We start from the raw sequence: 20,092 nt of genomic DNA on the forward strand, positions 1-20,092 counted from the left end.
CACTCCTCGGCCATAAACTCAGCTCCGGGTAACTCCCGATAGTAGGTTTAACATAATACAGTATGAATAATTACATGACATTTCTGTCAGAAATAGGATCATGTTCATTATTTCAAATGAGATGTTTACACACATGTAACACAATTACGCATGTGAAAGGCTTTCCCACACCTCTTTATATAAAGAAAGCAATAAAGCAAAGCTAATCAGAAATATATTGTGTATTTTTTTGGGATTAAAGTGATATTTATTTTCTCACCAGTGAACCTGGTGACGTATATGTCTCACTAAAGATCGGAGGTCTGGATCAAACCAGTCCTGATGAAGCATCTTAGTTTATGACTGTTTAACTCATAATTATCACTGAATACCATTTTAAATATAGAATTGTTCTTCTAATTAGTGTGCATTTATATATTGAGATTGTACATTCTTTACCATGGAAACAGCAGCTGACAAAACAAAGCTTGAGCTAACTTCTTAAGCTGAAATGGATGAGAAAAAACAAGTCAACTCCATCTTTAAAGGAAGATCGTGAGAGCTGGTGATTGAACGAGTATATTTAGTGTTCACAGAGAGCTGCATGAATTGAAAGGACTAATTTTGAATTAAAAAGTATGCTTTAATGATAAAACATGACTGCCGACTATCAACCCCTCACATAAAATCTTGTGAAAAGGGGAGTTTGTGGACAGATGTGCCAAATACTTTGACCAGAATATTTGGTATTTCAAGCTTTGTAACACCCTTGTTGGAAATGACATCTCACAAGACACAACTACCAGAGTCTACGTAGCAGAAACCAAACTGTCTCCTAAGTCAAAGGTTGTTTTGGCCAGGGTCACTCATACATGGGGCTCCCTTCATTCCAACTAATCTGGATAGTCATAGGTTATGTAACAAGTCTTGGGAGATGAGATATCAAATATTGTTTGTGTCAGCTGGAAGCTGGGCTGATGAGCCAAAGAGGACACATCGACCCACCGCTGTCCTTGCCTCATCCTTCCCTTCCCATTCGGCTCCTTTAGCCGACACGCAGAGTCAGCGGTTATCAAGCAAAAGAGAAAAATGACACTCAGCAAACCCAAACTGTTCTTAACTTTGCTTTACTCGAGCGACAACGTTTTAACGATGCAGCAGGAAATGATTATGGTTAAAAACATTTAAAAACACTGTAAAATAATGTACTTCACATGTTCAGAGAGCAGAGTATTCTTTCAAATACTGAATTCATGTGCGATTTCCCTCTGTTGCATTTTGCATGTGTGTTTTAAAAGTCCATGTAAGATATTCAAGGATGTGTGATTTTGGACAAGATGGGATTTTTTGTTTTGTCTAATATTAGCAATGACATGTCTTTAATGGCAGGTGACTTAACACTTCAAAAGCTAACAAGTGAAGATAATTAACCTCCCTGCTGCTGCAGCACAGATACCGTGAAGCAGCAGTCTCCCCTTGACAAAACTAGTCCTTTGGCTGACCTTCAAAAAGCAGAATAAGCAATTTCACATTAATCAGAGATTTCTTTCCCACAGGTTGTGAGAGTCCTCCACTCTACGGACGCCTGATCAACGCCAGCGCAAGTGGGATCTGATCCAGACACAGCACTTACAGTAATTGAGTAATGCCTCTTTCAGACAACCTCATTAAATTCTCAATGCCATACCATATGTTCCCGGACATAGCTGCTGAAAGACGCAAGTCAGCACAACATACAGAAAACTGCTTAGGGTTCTGTGCACGAGGAGGATTAGGGGGTTGAGAGGAAGACGATAATGGACTCTCTTCAAATTCAAGGGAATATGCATCCACTAAGGAACATATACCTCAAAAGAATATTCAAAATAAAAATCTGTAAAAACAGCTCAATATAACATTTGAGTTTGCACTAAGTTTTACATATTCAATCAGTGTACACTTAATGTACTTATTTTGATGAGTTAAAGTGCTGCCAATCTGTATTTCCCTGTTAGACATGCCACTTCTATGTAGAAATGCACTACTCCTGCTGCCTCACACCGCTTCCAAGCATTGATTCGTGCAGTTCTTTAAAATGACCAAAACAATAACCATCAGTGCTGAACCTCAACAATTTGTACGACAGTCCTGGAAAACGCTGAAGGGTCCACTTCTTCCGCACACAGTGAGGTTGCTGGGGGTGACGGCTGAAGGACGGTGTGTAGTCGTGACTCGTAGCTGGTGTCGTGCATCCAGGTGCACGGCATGTTGAGGAGCTTCTTGTCGAGCTCGCCGCTCTGCTCCGGGGGCGACAGTGGAGCGGCGCACGAAGGTCCAAGTCGTGACAGCAGGCCACAATCCCAGTCGGAGTCAGAGGACGATGAAGAGAGCATGGCCAAGTCTGGGACGAGGCCCGACTCGATGCACACGGAGGTGGAGTGGGATAGTGCACATTGACTTGAGAACTCACTGTACATTTTGTCCATGGGGAGCTGGAAGGGAGGATCACAAGTCTTTGCTATTGAGGAGCGTAGCCGTGACGGATGATCAGCAGAGGAAGTGCCACCATTACCTAGAATGACCATTTGATTTGTTGACCAAGGGAAATTGTGTACTGTAGGAATAGAAAACGTGGTAAAAGTCTGTTCTGAAGCAGGTGTTTCTGCAGTACATGTGGAAGAAACCTTTGTACATGTAGAAGTAACCTTTGAGTTCGGACTGGACTGGATTATCTGACAAGCGACTTTGTCAAATGATAAACAGCCCTCAGGTTTTGCCATATTATCTGTTTTTGGTTTGGCAGATGTCTGCACTTGTTTAATCCAGCTACCTCTGTAGCCAAATTCCTCTGTAATCCGCCTCCTTTTGCTCCGGCTATGTTCTGGACTGGCTGATCTACAGCGCTTTTTGGGGTTTGGCATCGCCGCCATTTGTCGAGGGAGGGACCGAGATCTACGTGACAACAGCGTAATCCACTCCAAACCATTGGTGGAACATATGGTCTCACTTAATCCCAAAATACTTTCTTGGTTTGATTGCTTTACTCCTCCTGCATTTTTCAAAGTCACAGAAGAAAAATGTGTTGGGGAGAAAGGATCAGGGACACCCTGAGACACACTTACTCCGATGTCCAAGTCCCAAGTGTGTGCTTCCACAGCCTCCTCTGCAGTGTACTGTTGAGGACTGAGGACAGGAGGCTCAGAGTACGGGCAGTGCGGCTCCATAATGTAGGAGGTACAAGGCACTTGTGGGCTGAGAACCGGAGGCAGGGAGTAAGGATCAGGCGATGGGGCGAGGCGTGGATCATCAAACTGCTGACTAGCTGCGTTGTGAGCTTGTGGTTCAATATCCAAAACAGGCATGACTGGACTTGAAGCGTGACGGTAGCTGTCAGAGAACTGGCGGTCTGTGTTGGGACTGAAAGGCTGGATGTCAGGAGGTCGGGTGTCCGGTGGATTTAGGATGGGAAACTCAACTCCTGGTGATGGGCTAGCAGGGCCAAATGAACGAGGCTCTGCAGGAGGACTGGACAGGTGAACATGGAATAATGAACCTTGTCTATGCATATCCTGAACAGCATGCTCCGTCTCAGCATCAGTGAGAGGCTCCAGTTCACAGATGGGCAAAGGAGTTGGTGGTCTAAGGGTGGGAACATTGAAAACACAAACAAATCAACAAAGAAAAGTCATTGTAGTCCAATGAAGAAAATAAATAACATGAATTTCATGTGAATTACATTATTAGGACATTTCTATACAATGACCACAACTCACCGGTTCAGTGTTTCATCCAATTGTTGAGCTGGATTTGGGTTAAATCCCGGAAACAGCTCAGTGACAAGTTGGTCCACCACACTGTAATTTGAGGAATCCAGAACAAAAGCTCGGTGCTGATCAGACTGCAAGTGCTGCAAGGGCCAACAAAGACAACCAGTCAAAGATGTAAAAATAAGCCAAACAATTATTGCAAAAATAACTGTGACGTGCCATGAAAAATAATTCTTAAAGATGTTCACCTCTTCCAGATTAGTGAAGGGTTGATGACAGCATTCACAGTAAGACACTTCCTTTTTGCGTGGCTTGCAAAGTGAAGTATTACAGCCGAGTGTGGTTTGAGATTTGTCCTGAATGCTGCTTTCAACTTTTTTCGTCTCCCTAATTTACAAACAATCAGGATAAATCCTTCATTACATACATTAGAACCCAATGTTTGTTATAAGAAAACAAAAACACATCTTGATATCCTTCAGAAGATGATGGCAGTTAAACAAACCTCGTTTTATTCTCTCCTTTCTCAGCCTGCTCTTCAAACAGAGGAGGTGGAGATTCAAAGGGACTAAATCGGCCCGAGTACCACAGAGTAGGGAAGATCATAGATTGCACATGCAAGGGCTTGTATCGCCTGGTTAGATAAGAAAACATGATTTAATAAACATGTAAATCAAATGAATTATCATCATCATCATCATATTTCCTAATTTTTTTTCAATCCCCTTTGCAAAACTGAATGTGAGATTAATAGGCCGACACTCAAATGTTTCAGATGTCACGGGTTCTCTCACAGCAATTGGCCTACACACACGAGCCAGAGCACTTCAATTAACTGAAATGATAGGGCAAATGAAAAGACCTGTTAGCACATCCAGATCCCCTGCAGGAATAGGTAGTGGAGCTTGAAAAGCTTCATCGAATAGAAATAGTATACGCTTGAGTTCTGGGCTCCAGGGGAGCAGCATCACTGGGGAGGGCTTGTCGCGTTACATGATGGGACTCAACAGGTTCAATTAAGAAAATCATCTGGGCTGAAATGTAAACCTCCACAACTAGCACCCAGTGGGGTAAGAAGGGCAGCAACACAGGGACAGGTCATTACGCTTGAACTGCAAAAAAAGGAACTCATCTGATACTAATCCACCATTACAGGAACATTGGCAAGAAAATGTATTGCTATAACTAATATTTTCCACTAATCATGTATCAAATCACAATGTAAAAACAATGTTAACAGAGAATTTTCACCTCAATCTGCAGTCCCCTCGGCTTCAGTCCCCTCAGCTTTAAAGAGTTTAATAGCGACTTTAAGCTGATTGTTTAGCCGTCTGACTCGAAACCTTACTGTTTGGGTTCAGTCTCACCGTTCTCATTGCATATTTTCTAGATGCAAAACATAGCTGTTTGCAAAAATAAAAGCTCCACAAAGCCTCTGTACCTGCTCAGCACCAAACAGCAGACAGACACAGTGAGGGACTAGCAGGCGAACACAGTGAAGCATTTAGCAGCTTAAGAGCCGAATATTTCCCTCAGGAATGGAGGAGATTTCTGAGAGAGCCAGACAGACGGCTGCTGTTTCCCAAGTGCACAGTTATATTTGGATTTAAATCCCCTCACCCTTGCTACAGAGAAAATAAACACAACAAAAAAATGCCCTGAATGACAGATGAAAGTCACCTGCTCATGTCTTCAATTTTAAGATAGGGAGACCTCAACGCTGCAGCTGTGGACCAGGAGAACATACGCACAATTAAATAAGCACTTATACTTACAGAAATACAATATTGTTGGAAAATAGACACATTAGCACATATGCATAAACTAACCTTTGACAACATGACAACCTTGTTGTTTGGTGGGAGACCTCTGCATAAAAAAAGAAGAAAGAATGCAATTAAGACTCATCAATAATTAAGGGAAAAGGCTGATGTACAATTTATCACATTTTAATGGAGGCATATTAAATTGAACTATATTTTCCCAACTGGTAACTTTTCACGAAATAATTCATAAACGATTTACTTACTTCTTTTTTTTAAATTTAAAACATTTACATTTTGATGTCTGATGAAGTGAAAGCCCAAACGACTTACCTCCGGCCTCTTGTGGACACTGAAGCTCTCTCTCGTTAACCGTTTCAAATACAAAAGGACATCTGAGACAACATTAAGGAACGACACAAAAATATTCACACTTTCTGGGATTAAGAATGTGGCAGTTCAATGCTGGTTAACTGCAGGCTTCTTCAGCTGGTATCAGTAAGACACAGAAAGACAGAATACAACATAAACACTCATATGGTGCCATCTGCTGTGAGCAGACGTTCATTGCACTATGGAGGTGAACAAATAAAACAGATTAGAGTTTTCATCAAATCGAGTCAAAAGGATACCATCCACATACAAAATCTTCACTCCCCATGATCGAGCGTTGGCCAAAACACTGTTCCCCTTCAGTCGTTCCTGCAATACACATCCATTAGAATCAACTCAAGATAACAAACCGTGTCGGTCTTTTGTGTATCCCAAATATTCACAAATCATGAAGCCCACAGATTAGAGATAAAAAAACGTTACGGCTGCCCTGACACTCACGTTGTTGCGCATGGCTTTTTCAAGAAGGGCCTTCCCACGGCTGCCACAAGCCTGAAGAGAAAAATACAGCACAGATATATAATTCATTCCAGCCTACAACACATCTACTCCAAATGAGTTTGTAATGAAAAAAAAAATCTGAATAATTAAAAGGGTAATCATTTTGAGTGGTAATATGTAGTATTTTTGAATAATTTATCATGTAAATATATAACAATTTACACTAGTATTATTATTTTATTTTGCCTATTATCAGGTTAGATTATATTTCATATGTTTTTTAAGTATCAAAACCCTGTAACATGTAAAAGGTATTTAAACAAGCATGGGTGATGCTTAGTACCGTTGGTCTGGGAGTTCCTGGTCGCCGCTTGTCACTGCTGAGGATGCTCTCCCGCTGCATAATAGGACGTTGGGTTTCTTCAATCGTCCCCTTTGTCTCTGCTTTAGTATCTGCAGACTTCTGCTCGTTCAGGCCATCTTGGCTTCCAGTCACGACAAAACACACATCTTTGTGCAGGAAACTCTCGACCCTCTTCAGATTAATAAAACAAAACAGCATCTGCTTATCAGTTTCTACTGAGAGACATCAGTCAAAGTCAGACCTTTATCTTTTTCTTTGTGCATAGTCAAACCTGAACTTCAGTAGGTATGTTGACCAAGTAAACAGTATTATTTGAAATTTCTTCGTCATTCCAAAACCCCAAAATATTCAGAAATTATTCTCTAACATTGTTCGTTCTTTAATGTTTTTATAAATGTTTATTTATATAACTTTTTATTTAATTTTACTATGCGTCTTTTGTGTGCACTTTCCCTCTCTGCTGCTGTAATCCTGCAATTTCCCCAATGCGGGACTAATGAAGGAATATCTTATTTTATCTAACTTCGTAGGCAAAGTACGCAAACCTAAAATGTCAAAGCCTAGATCAATCCCTGATAACAATTATTGTATAAATAACAAAACCAATGTTTACAGCATGGATCCACAGACATATAGCCTTTGTATACACATGCTTACCCCTCCCAGAAGAGATACGGCCTCCAAAAGCAGTGCTGTTGAGCGTTTCTTTAGACTGTCCAGGTAGAAGGTCTTCCCCTCCAGCTTCTTCTGCCCAGGACAGAGTGAGCCGAGAAGGCCTTGCTCCTCTGCATACTGCTGGTGCTGCATGATCCTGGTGCAGTAAAGGAGCTTACAACTTTACAGAACAACAAACAAAAAATAAAACAATGCAAATTAATTAAAGGTTATAATTCTGCATACACACTTGTTCAGCGCTAATAAAAAACAATAGCTCTTCAAAGAGCCAGAGTGAGTGTGTGTATATGTATGTGTGTGTGTGTGTGTGTATATATATATATATATATATATATATATATATATATATATATATATATATAAATAAACACAGAAAAATCTATTTCACAAATGTTTGTTCCTTTTGTTTTGAGAATGTTGTACTTTGGGTAACATAATGAAAGATATTCATTACTGTTCTATAAGAATAATGCTGCTATTAAGCCAAAAACAATCCCCCTTTTTCCATGTTAATTGTGCTATATTCTTATTATTTTATGTATATTATATATTTTGTTCATTGCTCACACGTCATGACATTTGTAAAATATTATTGGAGATAATGTCACTTTTACACACACTTGTGTGGCATATGTTTAAAATGTATGTCATCCCTTTTGAGCATACTGGAATTTTCCTCACCTCGTTGTCTCTCTATCTTATCAATGTCATTATATTGTATTTGTATATAATCTTATTTTATCTTGTATATGACTAACGTGATATATGGGACTAACCAAGCGACGCTAGTTATCTTTGTCAACAACATGTCACGGTTAACCCAGCGTTAAACTGACGTACGAATGAATATTAGATTACATTAGGTAGCTAAAGTTTACTCAAAAATGTTGTTCAATCGACCAGTTAAACGTCTGAGCATTATGTAGATAAAGCACGTGGAGTTAGTTCACGACAACAGAACCACACACACGGTTTTAAAGGTCGTCATCTCTCAGGCTAGTTAGCAAACTTAGCTGTAACAAGTTAGCATAACGCTACGTTGACTAGAGCTAGCTTAGCTTTCCTCGATATGAACAACTTCTGGGCGCCCAAACAAACGTCTCAGTTAGTTTGTAATGGGGTTTGATGTTCATTCTCGTCGGGGCAAAAAGAAAGAAAGAGATACAACCCACTTACGTTTGAATACAGTGCTGGAGAACTGTAATAAAGAAATTAATGCTATTGATTCACTAAAAGGTTCGCGAGGAACAACCGACCGCCGCTTTTTTAAAAACACTGGCGCAGAGACGTGAACGTAACGTGAACGTCATATCCGGAAGTAACGCTGCCCAATAGAGCTGACTTCAAACTTCTCAATAGTAGCCATAACCCATTTTTCAGATTGTTTTTTTCAGTGATTAAAATTGTAATGTGTGTTGTGTAGCGATGCTGTGAAATTACATTTAAATACAATGTGGTTATCAGACAGCTGCTCACAAGTCATCCTGTCAAGCGTCATGTATTTATTTTTTACAAAGTCGATTGTGAGTTTTACGTACAGTTCTGACCGCCCCTTAACGCATCACAAATGGAGCGGCAGCATAGTCTCTGCTTTGCCTCTTTTATGGATGGGTGGATGGATGGATGCATGGGTAACATGAATTCTGTTTTCGGTTAATAATTTCTGATATGTTCATTTGGTCACAATAGCCCGACAGATCATAATCATGGGGATCAAAGCGAGTCTTATTGAAGAGGAAGATAGTTAAAATGTTAACCCTTCCTGCCCAGCAGGGGGCAATGTGGGGCGCACTCAATTAAGATTCAAGATTCCACCCATTGGATGATTCAAACTTACAACACTTGTTTTACACTGTCATGCCACCATCATTGTCAAAAAATAGACACAGAATATATAACAAATAACAATTCTTTATTCAAAACATAAATTGTTTTCTAAAACCAAAATTTTTCACAAAAACACTGGCACAGTGCAAAAATACAAGCCTTAATGGTATTTCAATTTGAAAATCTGCAATTCAAAGTAAGTATTGATGACAAATAACTCTTTAAACAGGCCTCAAAAAACAAGCATACAGACCAGATGCACTGATTGTTTCATCATGTTAATATCATAAACAAATGTACTAATGGTGCAGAGAGCCTTCATAGTGAGAACTTCACACAAACCCAAAAAATATGTAAAATTGTTACAGCTTGACCATAAGACACTGACAACAGTTCAAACAACAGGGTTAGGTCAGGACACCTTTTAACAAACACTTCCATTGAACTTCTTTTCTCGTGCCAAAAAATTTACAGAAAACACTGTGAAACTACCAACTGAACCCGTAGTCTCTCATTTATCTTTATGGCTGAGAAATGAACAATCAATCCACATAAAACCTGGTTTGGTAAAATAACAATACAATTTTGCGTACTCAGAAATAATAATACTGTTAACAAATGGTGAAACTAACATAGTGTAACTCGTCACACAGTCCGTAGGACTCAGTTCTGCTTTCAGTCCAGAGTGATGATATATTTTGGCTGTAATGATGACATTTTGTGATAGTTAAAGGGATGCAGAGTCAAAAGGAAGCAGCACTTTGTTTAAGTAAGGCACCTTGGTTTACAGCATGGACAACTCTGCATATTTGCAGGGACTCAAAGACAGCACCAACATCTTCCTGCAAAAGCTATTTAACAAAATATAGTATTACTTCTTTCATTTTGTTTTTGTTGCATACAGACTCAAAGGTTATGCACATATGAGTGACAGAATCTGTCTTGTACTCAAACCTTGATACTAATGCCCTTGGGCTGTAAGTATTAATATAAATCTGTAATATATCTGCATGAGCATGCACCAGTTATTATCCCTGGGGCTGTCTAAGTTTATTTTTTTGTGGCCAATGATTTATTTGTGTGATCCTCACATGACAGAGTGGCACAAGATAGACCCTGACACAATTAATCACTTATAATCACCAGATCAATGTAATGATATGAATATTATGGAAAATAATGTAAATTGGGTGCCGTGTTAATTTTTTTACACACAATATGGAGACACAAACATAAATACCTCTTGGTGTATTTCAGATCCACTCAGAACCCTTGATGACTCCATATTTGCTGCTACTGCTACTGCTGCTGCCTCTGTTTGCGTCAGCCTTGCTGGAGTGTTTGGAGGCCTGGCGGTGTTTACGTTCGCGGTGAGGCTTGCTCTGGTTGTTACTGTGGCTCTGTGGCTGGCTGCTGGTCGGATTGTCAGCCTCCAGCTTGTTTTGTGGCTGACGAATGTCCGTATGAACACACCTAGAGGCATCTCCAATCTCTCCTGTGCACAGGTTTTCATCGTTATTGCTGTACTGCTGACGTTCCTCTTGAGCAATGTTCACGTGGTTCTGCCGGCATGCCATCTTGGCATGAGTGATGTCAGTAATGGGTAGTGGCTTGACGTGGTGCCCTTTTGATACCAGAAGAGGCTTGATGGCAACGTTGTACCCGGGTGGAGCTGATGGTCCATTCCAAGAAAAAGGGTAGCTTCTGTAATCATCTCCACTCAGGCCCACCTCATTAACAGCTACTTGTGCCCGCGTCAGCCCGTACTGCTCATCGTCGGGGAGCTGAACCCGGCGGGAGCGTACGATCTCACAGATGGTACCTATGCCCAGGTGAAGCATCTCCCATATATTTAGTGCCAGACAGAGCACGGAGACTGTGTACATGATGAGAAGGAAGATGGTTTTCTCAGTGGGTCGGGACACAAAGCAGTCCACACTGTGCGGGCAGGGCATGTCTGAGCACACGTAAGTGTGAGGCACAGCAAATCCATACAGGGCATACTGTCCGCACAAGAAAGCCACCTCCAGCAAGGTGCGGGTCAAGAGCTGAAGGACATAAATACGCATCAGTCCATCCTCTTTGATACGCTGGCGCCCGTCATGGCGCACCTTGGCCTTTGCGAGTCCATCACCACTGCGTCCTTTCACTGGTTCACCACTATCACTCTCTACCTCTGCCATTTCATAGATCATCGGGTCTTCTTCTTGGTCATCCTCGGCCTCTTCAATGCCCCTGTGCTGCTTTCTGCCTGCAAGATACGGCTTCCTGAGCTTCCTTTGCGAAAATCCAATCACTCCCCCGCTGTCTGTCTGCTCCTCTGCCCGAGCAATCTTGTTGACAGCATAGCCCAGGTACATGAGTGAAGGTGTGGCCAACAGGATGATTTGGAAAACCCAGAAGCGGACATGTGAGAGTGGAGCAAAGGCGTCGTAGCAGACGTTCTCACAGCCCGGCTGGCCTGAGTTGCAGACAAACTTGCTCTGCTCATCGTAGTAGATGGACTCCCCTCCTACAGCCGTCAGCACGATGCGGAAAACAATGAGGACGGTGAGCCAGATCTTGCCCACGAATGTCGAATGGTTGTGGATTTCTTCCAGCAGGCGAGTCAAGAAACTCCAACTCATTGTAGCTGCAGGGAAACTACAGTGAGAGGCAACATACACCTCCCGTTACTTCCCTGTGGAGAGAAGAGAAAGGATGAAATCCACATTAATACTAAGAATTAATTTTTGTAAAATACTATGTTTGCTATTTATTTACAGACAAGCAAAATACCCAGAATTTCATATCATAAATCCCTTTACAGGCACTCTTTCCTTCTTAACAGTATCTAATATGTGGAGAGTAAAAAAAAAGTATTTATTAATCTCTTTTTGTGCGCTTCTCTCAATTTGTCTCTTTTCACCCCCCAATCACAGAATAAATAGACATGTCTTGATTCTGTAAATGATGACAGCACACACTCCTCTGGTATATTAACAGAGTATGTTGTCAGTGCACTTTAGAGGACTTTGTCTTTCCTACAGTATACATGGTGAATTTCCCCACAATAACAACTTGTTTATCCTTGATTCTTTTAATAGCTATGCCCCAAAGCTCATGTCTCAACATACCCTTGGCATTAGTACGCAAAAGGAAGAGTAATAACAACGATAGAATGTGTAACCATTATTGCCGTTGTTAACTGAACGTCCCCATTTGCTATTTTAAATTAGCTTGTTACTATGGCAGACCAGCCAGATGTTCCATAGATTAAAAAGCTAAAATTAGTTAAAAATAAATAAATAAATAAGAAATGACTGAATTACAATAATTTCCATGACTGTGGAGGAAGTATTCCACCCAAGGAGTAGTGTTGATACCCAGAGTATGAAGGGCTTTTGTGGTTTGTTGAATTGTTGCTTCAGTAAATGAAAACTGTCAGACCTTCCCTATCAGGTTTCAATCAGCTGTGGAATAGAAATACACTTCAAACGTAACCAACATTTCATCCTTAATTATTTTAAAATGAATTTTTTTTTTAAAAAACAGAAGTAAAGCTAGTCGCTGATTATCCAACACTGAAACACATTGTATGATTGAAATTAGTGTAGAAAGTATACTTTCCTCTCTCGAATTCAAATGATAATTTTTCCCTCTACTGAACTACACCACCTGATAACCAAACCCTGAACAATCTCTGTTGAACCTGCAGACATCCATCTGTCCAAAACGCGTGCAGCAGACATCTCCACCAGTCCCTCATGTAAGAGGAAATCTAAAAGGTTCAGACTTCTGTGGAGCAGAGAATGTCTGCATGTGTGATGTTGAATTGATAACGCTTATAGTTAGTTAGTTGCTGCCCTAATTTACCCTAACTATTACAAATTCAGAATAAAGTGATTTTATATTTCATCAAGCAAAACTCAGGCAATCCCAGATTAAAATGCATTTACACCAGTTTATATATGGGGCCATGCCACTTACAATTTTTCTCACTGACACATCATTTATAACAGGCATACTGACACACTGTCGCGTTGAGTCAGTGTGACATTCTATTAAAAAAAAAGAAATAAAAAAAAATCATATGAAACCAAGTCCAGCTGCTGTTAACATGCTTCCTTATGTCTCACTCTGTAAAACAGTCCTGCCTGTCTCATTAAGAGTCACATGCCCTCTAAAACTGCACATCTGGCCATGTTGTGTAATGTACTATTTGGAGGGCCAGTAGCACAGCTATCACCACCCAAACACAAGTCTCGTGGATGGCAAGAAACTGGAAACAACCTTTCAAATTGCTAATTTTCCGCTCAGCTCATCAGCAAAGCCAATCATGGTTCTGCAAAGGAATGCAGAGGAAAGCACATTTAAACACAGGCCATCAACGGTATTTAAGTTCAATGCTATGTAAGACCTAACTTCAAGATAGCGTGTAACAAAAATATATATTTGGCTAACTGATCTTCTTGGAGGAAAGTACAAACTCAAAAGTTAGTTAAAAAAAAAAGCATAGCTGCCTCAGGCCTCGGCATTAACGCTTATCCGCTTACCCGGCTGGGGGAAGTAAACTCTCTGTTCAAGTAAGTGGAATGCCTCATGCAGTTGTCTGATTAGACAAGTGAAGAAAAAAAATGTGATCTTTATCTATTTTTTCCGTGTTGAAACATTTAATTTGGCTCATTTAAGGGTTTGTTTCTGAAGAAGTGAAAGACACTACTCAGCGTAAGACTTGAGCGAGCAGACCTCGGAGCACAAATACGGCAGCGACGACAGAGCAAAGCAGCGGGAAAAACACCGTCTGGAGACAGAATATTTTGACATCTGCCTCTGTGAATTTAGGGTTTGAGCTTCAAATGAAGTGTGTTTAATGATCAGCGAGGTAAACTTACTGTTTCTGTCAATGTACGCTTGTGGCTTTGAGGAGAGCATATTAACTGGGTGTTTTGTACGTTAATAAATTATATATATTTTTAAAAATCTCCAAATCCCTGTAGATTGGATTAATTTTTTTAATAGGCCTACATGTTACATGTCGGACATGTTAGTTTAAGTATCTACTTCGGGACTTTATAGCTTAGTGTCAAGCCCTGTGCCGAGTCTCAATGGCAACATAAGTTGCTTGTTGTGCCACATTGAACGTCTGCATTATCCCCAGATGGCTCCCTGCTCCAGACCAAAAGCCTCCAGTTTCCTACAGCGCCATTAAAAGAACTATTTGAGGAGTGTTACTTTACAAAGCGACCAGCCTTGTACATGCCTATCTAAGAGGGCTTCAAGCTGTGAACGTGAAGGTTTGTGGTTTCCTTCAAAGAAGTTAAAGCAATGTTCTTCCCAAAATCTATCTCATGAGTATTAAACATTTAACCGCTATTAACATGAAAGGCGACAGTAAAAAGTTTGTAGTTTGCTGACAATACACTTTTTTAAAGCTGTATTTTGGGTGTCCTTTTTTCTTGATTAGAGACATACTGCAAAGTAGAAAACTGGCTGGTACCCTTTAGTTCTCTAGGCAATCAAGATGCCTTGAAACTGTATTTCCTATACAGAAATCACAGCATGGCCGAGTATAAGTTTGCTACAACTTCACCATGAAGATGAAGAAAGAGGAACAAATTAAATCACTAACGTTCTGTCTCCAGGAAATGCTACAAAGAAGGACTGCAAGGTTTTTTACCCTCGTCTCTCATCACTGTTCATCCAGACAAGGATGATTTTCACTTTATGAGCCATCTACTCAAAGACATCAAAACCACACACACAAGATGTATAGTATGTGTATGTACGACATAACTGATGAGGCCATGAATTTAATAGTTTCCAGTGAGACGCTTACTTTATTTACCGTCACATTTCACCTGATGAAGTTTTACTAGCGAGGTAAACAATACAATTACTGTATTGTGCCTCCTCTGCAAAATTAACCTCTAATATTCGTATTTGTATCTTTTATTTGATTAACATGACAAGTACTATTCTCAGCAGGGAGACAATGACAGGTCGCTAAAGTTTATCTGAACCCAGTACCATACTGAACAGTTTCTTTAAGGTTGAAAACTGAGTAGACATAGTACTACTAACCTTTATTTCATAACAACCTGCACTGGTTCTGCTAGTCCTCCTCCTTTTTCGCAACTACTAAAAATGATAGTGTCCTTACAGCTTCAGGTCAATTGTGTTTTATGTTTTAATGATTAGTCTAACTGTCTTTGCATTTTGAAGGGAACCTTATTACCTCTTTTTGTTTTATTTGTCCTATCCTTCTCGTTTTTCCAGCCAGAATTCAGAGATATTACAAACTCCATGTGACCTGCAAAGAGAAAAAAGATGAGAACACCATCAAAGACATTTTTTTTTAAATCAAATTCCTCACACATTCGTATTAGGCATGCTTTCAATTTACTAGCTCTAGTTTAAACATGTTAAATGTATTTCATTGTAAAATAAAAATGTAACAAAAAGAAAACCCAGATGTGCTGTACTTGGTATTATATTAGCTTTAGATAGCTGCTTGGGCATAAACATTAGAGCATACATTACGAGATTATTTAGGTTGAAAAATGTGTCTTGTTTTGGAAAAGTGAAGATTTACTGTTTTCTTCATTTGTTTGGAAACAAGCTACTGTCATATATTTGAGTTAGACTCCTGGACATTTTTGTTTGACATGTTAAAGTCTGGTAATAAATACAAAACTTAGTTGCACCTTTGAAGTCCTCAAATGAGGTTAAGTAGGGTGACCAGACGTCCTCTTTTTCCCTCTCTTTTCGGCTCTTTTCAAGGCCTAAAAAATGCGTCCGGCAGGGAATCCAAAAAAAAAAAAGATATTTGTGTTTCTCTGGGTCTTTCACAAACTCGTTATTACGCCCTTACAAGTTTTGGAAACTGTATCTCCCTTCTTGCGCGAGCTCTGCCTGTAGAGAGAACTGTCATTGGTCGACCGATCTCAGGGTTGCCAGGTGCACGATATTTATCCTCCAAATACGACCATATTGAGCCTTTGGTACGATACTTCGTCGCAATTTCCAATCTGGCAACACCATTGTATTGTTTACAACAGCAAACTTATCATGTTACTGTCGCTTAAAAAGTTTGTAAACATTAAGTTATTCAGCGGCTGCTACGTAAGCTAGCAAACACGAGTAACAGTTAGCTAGGGTTTAGTTAACTAGCTACGAGCTAACTAGCTAACTTTAAATTTGAAAAGCATTTGACGAAATTTTGACGAATTGACTTAGGAAATAGAAATACAAATCTCATGGAATTTCTATCACCTCACCATGCCTTTTTTTCTATAATCAGTCATTCCTCAAACACACTTTCACCAGTAACGTTGACAGGAGACGTCCTTCCTTGGGTGAAAACATGGCATCCTCACCTTTTCAGGCTCATTTGGCGCCGCTCCTCCGTCAGAAATGCCACTTCACGACCACAGGGGGGATTCAATCTCCATCGCCGAATGACAGGAGAGGGTACAATTTAGACGTTCACACATGCAAAAAAAAATGTCCTGAAAGTTTTAAGTGAGGGAAGATTTTGTTAATTTGAGTAAACGTTGACTTTTTCTCGCGGAGACTGGTCTGGAGAGAAAGAGAGAGCTTGATTGTATGAGCAGAGGAAGACAAATGGGCTGGTGCAAGGCGAGGAGAGGGGACGTGCCTGCGTGTGCGTGTGTGTGCGTGTATGCATATGTGTGTGTGCGTGTGTGTGTGTGTGTGTGTGTGTGTGTGTGTGTGTGTGTGTGTGTGTGTGTGTGTGTGAGAGATAGAGAGAGAGGGAGAGAGAGAGAGAGAGTTGGAGAGCGTAAAACACCATAGGGCATTTTGCCTTACTGACATTGTTATAAATGGCAATTAATATAAGATGCATATATGTCTGTAGATGATTTTGTTCAATAAATCAAAATGAAAGATGGTCTTTTATAATATATATATATATATTTTTATATATATTATATATATATATATGTCAGAGAACAGAATTTAATGGCAGAAACGACACAATAGTGACAACAGTGGTTCAACGCAAAGCATTCAAAAATAACATTGATCTCTCTCACACACACACACACATATATATATATATATATATATATATATATATATGTATACATATATATATATATATATATATTAAATTCACACAAATACATGCAATTTATGACCTCCTGTCAATAACACATGTGCATTAGTTGCCTCACTGGATCTGTATGTCACGTTTTATGTCTGCTGTTGAACTAGATAGAAGTCTTAAGTCTGTGGGAAATACCAGCTGTACTACCGTGTAAAAACAACCACAGTCACACAATGTTATGACAAAGTTAGGATTTTTGTTCTTTGTCTTTGTCCACCTGTCCCCGTACACGTGTGTTATCTTGATAACAAATGATAACTTGTTTGTTCACTCACAGTGCAACAAAGCATGTCAAAAATGTGAAAAACATGGCGATAATCCTCAACTATTTGTATAGAGGTTCATTGCAAAGTTTATGGTGTCCTCCACTTCAGACAACACATATATTTACCACACTGTTTTCTTCAGACGGAGTCTGAGACTGAACAGATACCAACAGTTTGTTTCATCTTCTTCCATCAAGCTTTGGATACAAATAAGGAGCTTGTATGCTTTCTGCTATCAATTCCTCAACAAGCTGCCTTTAAGGGGCACTCCATGAATTTTACACATAAAGGTCAGTTTACTTGTCATGGCGAACGCTACTCAGCCAGTAAAAACAGCTGTATAATGTCATCTGTAGTTATGGTGGGAGCTAAAGCCCCACCATAAACTAAAGCCCCATAACCAAAATGATGTGAACAGCTCGTGTAGAAATTGGGGTGTGAAGTTTGAAATATGAGAGCAGTTAATGAAGGTTTGCATACAAATATGCTATATTTTGGGAATTAGGTACCAGTGTATTTTGAGTCATATTATTGACATTATGTGTCTTTTTAATCTCATATTTGTGGAGCATCAGGCTATACAACCTCCCTGTAAATGTAGATGTGTGAATCGTTCAGGACGATGACTTCTTATATGTTTTATCTACAGCTGGACCTTGAAATAGCAACCAGAAGTTTCCAAATGGAAATGGAAGAAATGGAAAAAGTCAAGTTAAAGTCAGGATATCTTGTCCTCTGCTGCTTCAAGTCCTTTAATTATATAAGTGTGATGCTAAATTGCTGGCGTACACCTTTAATAATATTGTGGACTACTTTGCCCAAACAAAATTGTTTTACTCAGCATACAAGATAAAGTATTTTATTACATTACAATGCAATGCAATGTGTTCAGTTTTCCTCAGCTGCTACAGCTTCAGCAGAAAACTCGTGGAAACACAAAAGCTCCTATAGAGGGAGGGTTGTCTTGTGATATTTAAACTCCTTAAGGATATGCCCATACACTTCAAACACTGTTCATTCTGTGGCTGATGACCTACAAGCAAAGGAATCTTGATTTTATCTCCCCCGCTCCATCTCAAGGACACGGACAAACGTCAGCTCAAGCAGCCAACACTCCCCTCTCCTTTCCATCTTCATTTATTGCTAACTGACTGCTTCTGTCAGTGAGGCCCACGCTTAGATCTATTAGTTTGACTTTTGGCTGGGATTGTGTTCTTAAACTATCAGCAGAGGAATCAAACACAGTGGAGAGGAACAGCCCTAATCAGCCTGATAGCGTTTTGGCATGTAAGTCCACATCCTAATTCAGACTGTCCTCTTACAAGGCTCAAGTCCTTTAACGAAGTTATCTTTCACCTCTGAAAGCATAATTGAATGGAGAAAAATCAATGAGGGTATCAATAAAAGCAATCATCGGATAGCTCTGCAATTTAAAGCATTTTAACAGTTGAGTGTCTTCAGTTGTTGCTGAGGGGAAGGGCTGTATCAGCTGGTACGTTGATATCGACAGGGGGGTACAACAAGAGGTCATTGGCGAGTTCAAGATCCTCAAATACGATTTGTCATCATTCTCTACAGATGTTAATTGGCTTTTCCATCCAGTCACTTACTGCTGGAGGTCATTGGAAATTGGGTTGGACAGCAAGTTATATTTTGCCTATTAAACCATAATAGATACAGCATGTACTCTTTCCCGTCAGCTCCGTATGACCTAAATTGAAGGATCAATCCTGTTAGAATCAATTGAACTGGGAGTTGCAAAAGTCTAAACTTAATTGAGAGGCTTCCCAAAGTAGGAGGAAGGGGGAGAAATAACTAATACTTAAGAAAGAAAGTGTGGGCTACAAGTGTTTTGTACAGTCAGCTTTCTGCTGGGGACGTTATCATTAGAAGCTTTGGACTGACAACAGCAAATATGTTGGTCGACAACAACAATGACATGGAATCGCCCGAGGGACAACGTGACAGAATAGATCAGAGAGGAGGAATCAGATGTAGGGAGAGAACAATGTGAGATTGGATGCAAAGATGACTCCGGGAATGTCTTCATCTTATCTGACACAAGTCAAACCAGAAAGGAAGATGGGTGTATCGGAGAAGAGATAAAAAAAATAGTGGTTAAACGCAGAGACAAGGTTACGGCGGCCAAAATTGACCCAGAATAGACAGAATTCCATACAAGTAAGAAAGCAGAATCAACAAATTACTGGGCTGACTTCAGCAGCTCGTCAAATTCACATGGTGACATGGGGAGCGCACAAACGCCTCCTGTCATGTCCAACCCCACAGCCTCCAACCTCTGCTGTCATACTCTCTCTGAGAGTTTCATGAATTCACATCAGCGCTGCCGGTTGTTGTCAAATGGCCTTCTCATTAATCCAGTGCAAGACAACTCTATGTCAGCCTGAGCGTCTTTGGTGTATTGTATGAAAGTCTGTTACTGCACAGGACATCAGCAGTTTTGATAGGAACATGTTGACTTGGCGCCATCTTCTGGTCAAGACGTGAATATACAGAAGTTATGT

The 20,092-nt window shown here is 40.1% G+C and overlaps 2 protein-coding genes across 6 annotated transcripts; both read right to left on the minus strand.

Moving 5' to 3' along the window:
• Positions 1-770: 770 nt before the first annotated feature.
• On the minus strand, positions 771-8,660 carry dbf4b (DBF4B-CDC7 kinase regulatory subunit). Of its 2 annotated transcripts, none has more exons than XM_068582488.1 (12): positions 8,538-8,660; positions 7,344-7,521; positions 6,666-6,857; positions 6,323-6,373; positions 6,121-6,190; positions 5,822-5,883; positions 5,555-5,594; positions 5,406-5,451; positions 4,231-4,359; positions 3,974-4,112; positions 3,732-3,865; positions 771-3,597 (listed from the first exon to the last, which is right to left on the minus strand). In XM_068582488.1, the coding sequence occupies exons 2-12, from the start codon at positions 7,491-7,493 to the stop codon at positions 2,073-2,075; spliced, it is 2,538 nt and encodes an 845-aa protein (XP_068438589.1). In that variant the 5' UTR covers positions 7,494-7,521; positions 8,538-8,660; the 3' UTR covers positions 771-2,072. The 2 variants fall into 2 exon arrangements, with proteins under 2 accessions (XP_068438589.1, XP_068438590.1); XM_068582489.1 differs by having other exon boundaries at positions 7,344-7,497; positions 8,538-8,635.
• A 671-nt stretch (positions 8,661-9,331) lies between these two features.
• On the minus strand, positions 9,332-16,775 carry LOC137789414 (gap junction gamma-1 protein-like). Of its 4 annotated transcripts, XM_068582995.1 has the most exons (4): positions 16,448-16,487; positions 15,875-15,952; positions 15,406-15,480; positions 9,332-11,868 (listed from the first exon to the last, which is right to left on the minus strand). In XM_068582995.1, the coding sequence occupies exon 4, from the start codon at positions 11,813-11,815 to the stop codon at positions 10,442-10,444; it is 1,374 nt and encodes a 457-aa protein (XP_068439096.1). In that variant the 5' UTR covers positions 11,816-11,868; positions 15,406-15,480; positions 15,875-15,952; positions 16,448-16,487; the 3' UTR covers positions 9,332-10,441. The 4 variants fall into 4 exon arrangements, with proteins under 4 accessions (XP_068439096.1, XP_068439093.1, XP_068439097.1 ...); XM_068582992.1 differs by lacking the exons at positions 15,875-15,952; positions 16,448-16,487 and adding an exon at positions 16,547-16,775; XM_068582996.1 differs by lacking the exon at positions 15,875-15,952 and having other exon boundaries at positions 16,448-16,550.
• Between the last annotated feature and the right edge of the window lie 3,317 nt (positions 16,776-20,092).

This window comes from Clinocottus analis, unplaced genomic scaffold (genome assembly GCF_023055335.1).
Source record: "Clinocottus analis isolate CAN_PGR_092001 unplaced genomic scaffold, fCliAna1.0.p SCAF_19, whole genome shotgun sequence".
Taxonomy (NCBI): Eukaryota; Metazoa; Chordata; class Actinopteri; order Perciformes; family Cottidae; genus Clinocottus; species Clinocottus analis.

Bases quoted from the DNA above. Each gene is read 5' to 3' on its own strand.
- dbf4b (XM_068582488.1), bottom strand. From the start codon at position 7,493: ATGCAGCACCAGCAGTATGCAGAGGAGCAAGGCCTTCTCGGCTCACTC. The intron at 6,191-6,322 runs GTGAGTGTCAGG...TGTGTATTGCAG, and splicing joins AAAAAGCCATGCGCAACAAC to GAACGACTGAAGGGGAACAG. The intron at 3,598-3,731 runs GTGAGTTGTGGT...TCCCACCCTTAG, and splicing joins TTGGATGAAACACTGAACCG to ACCACCAACTCCTTTGCCCA.
- LOC137789414 (XM_068582992.1), bottom strand. From the start codon at position 11,815: ATGAGTTGGAGTTTCTTGACTCGCCTGCTGGAAGAAATCCACAACCAT.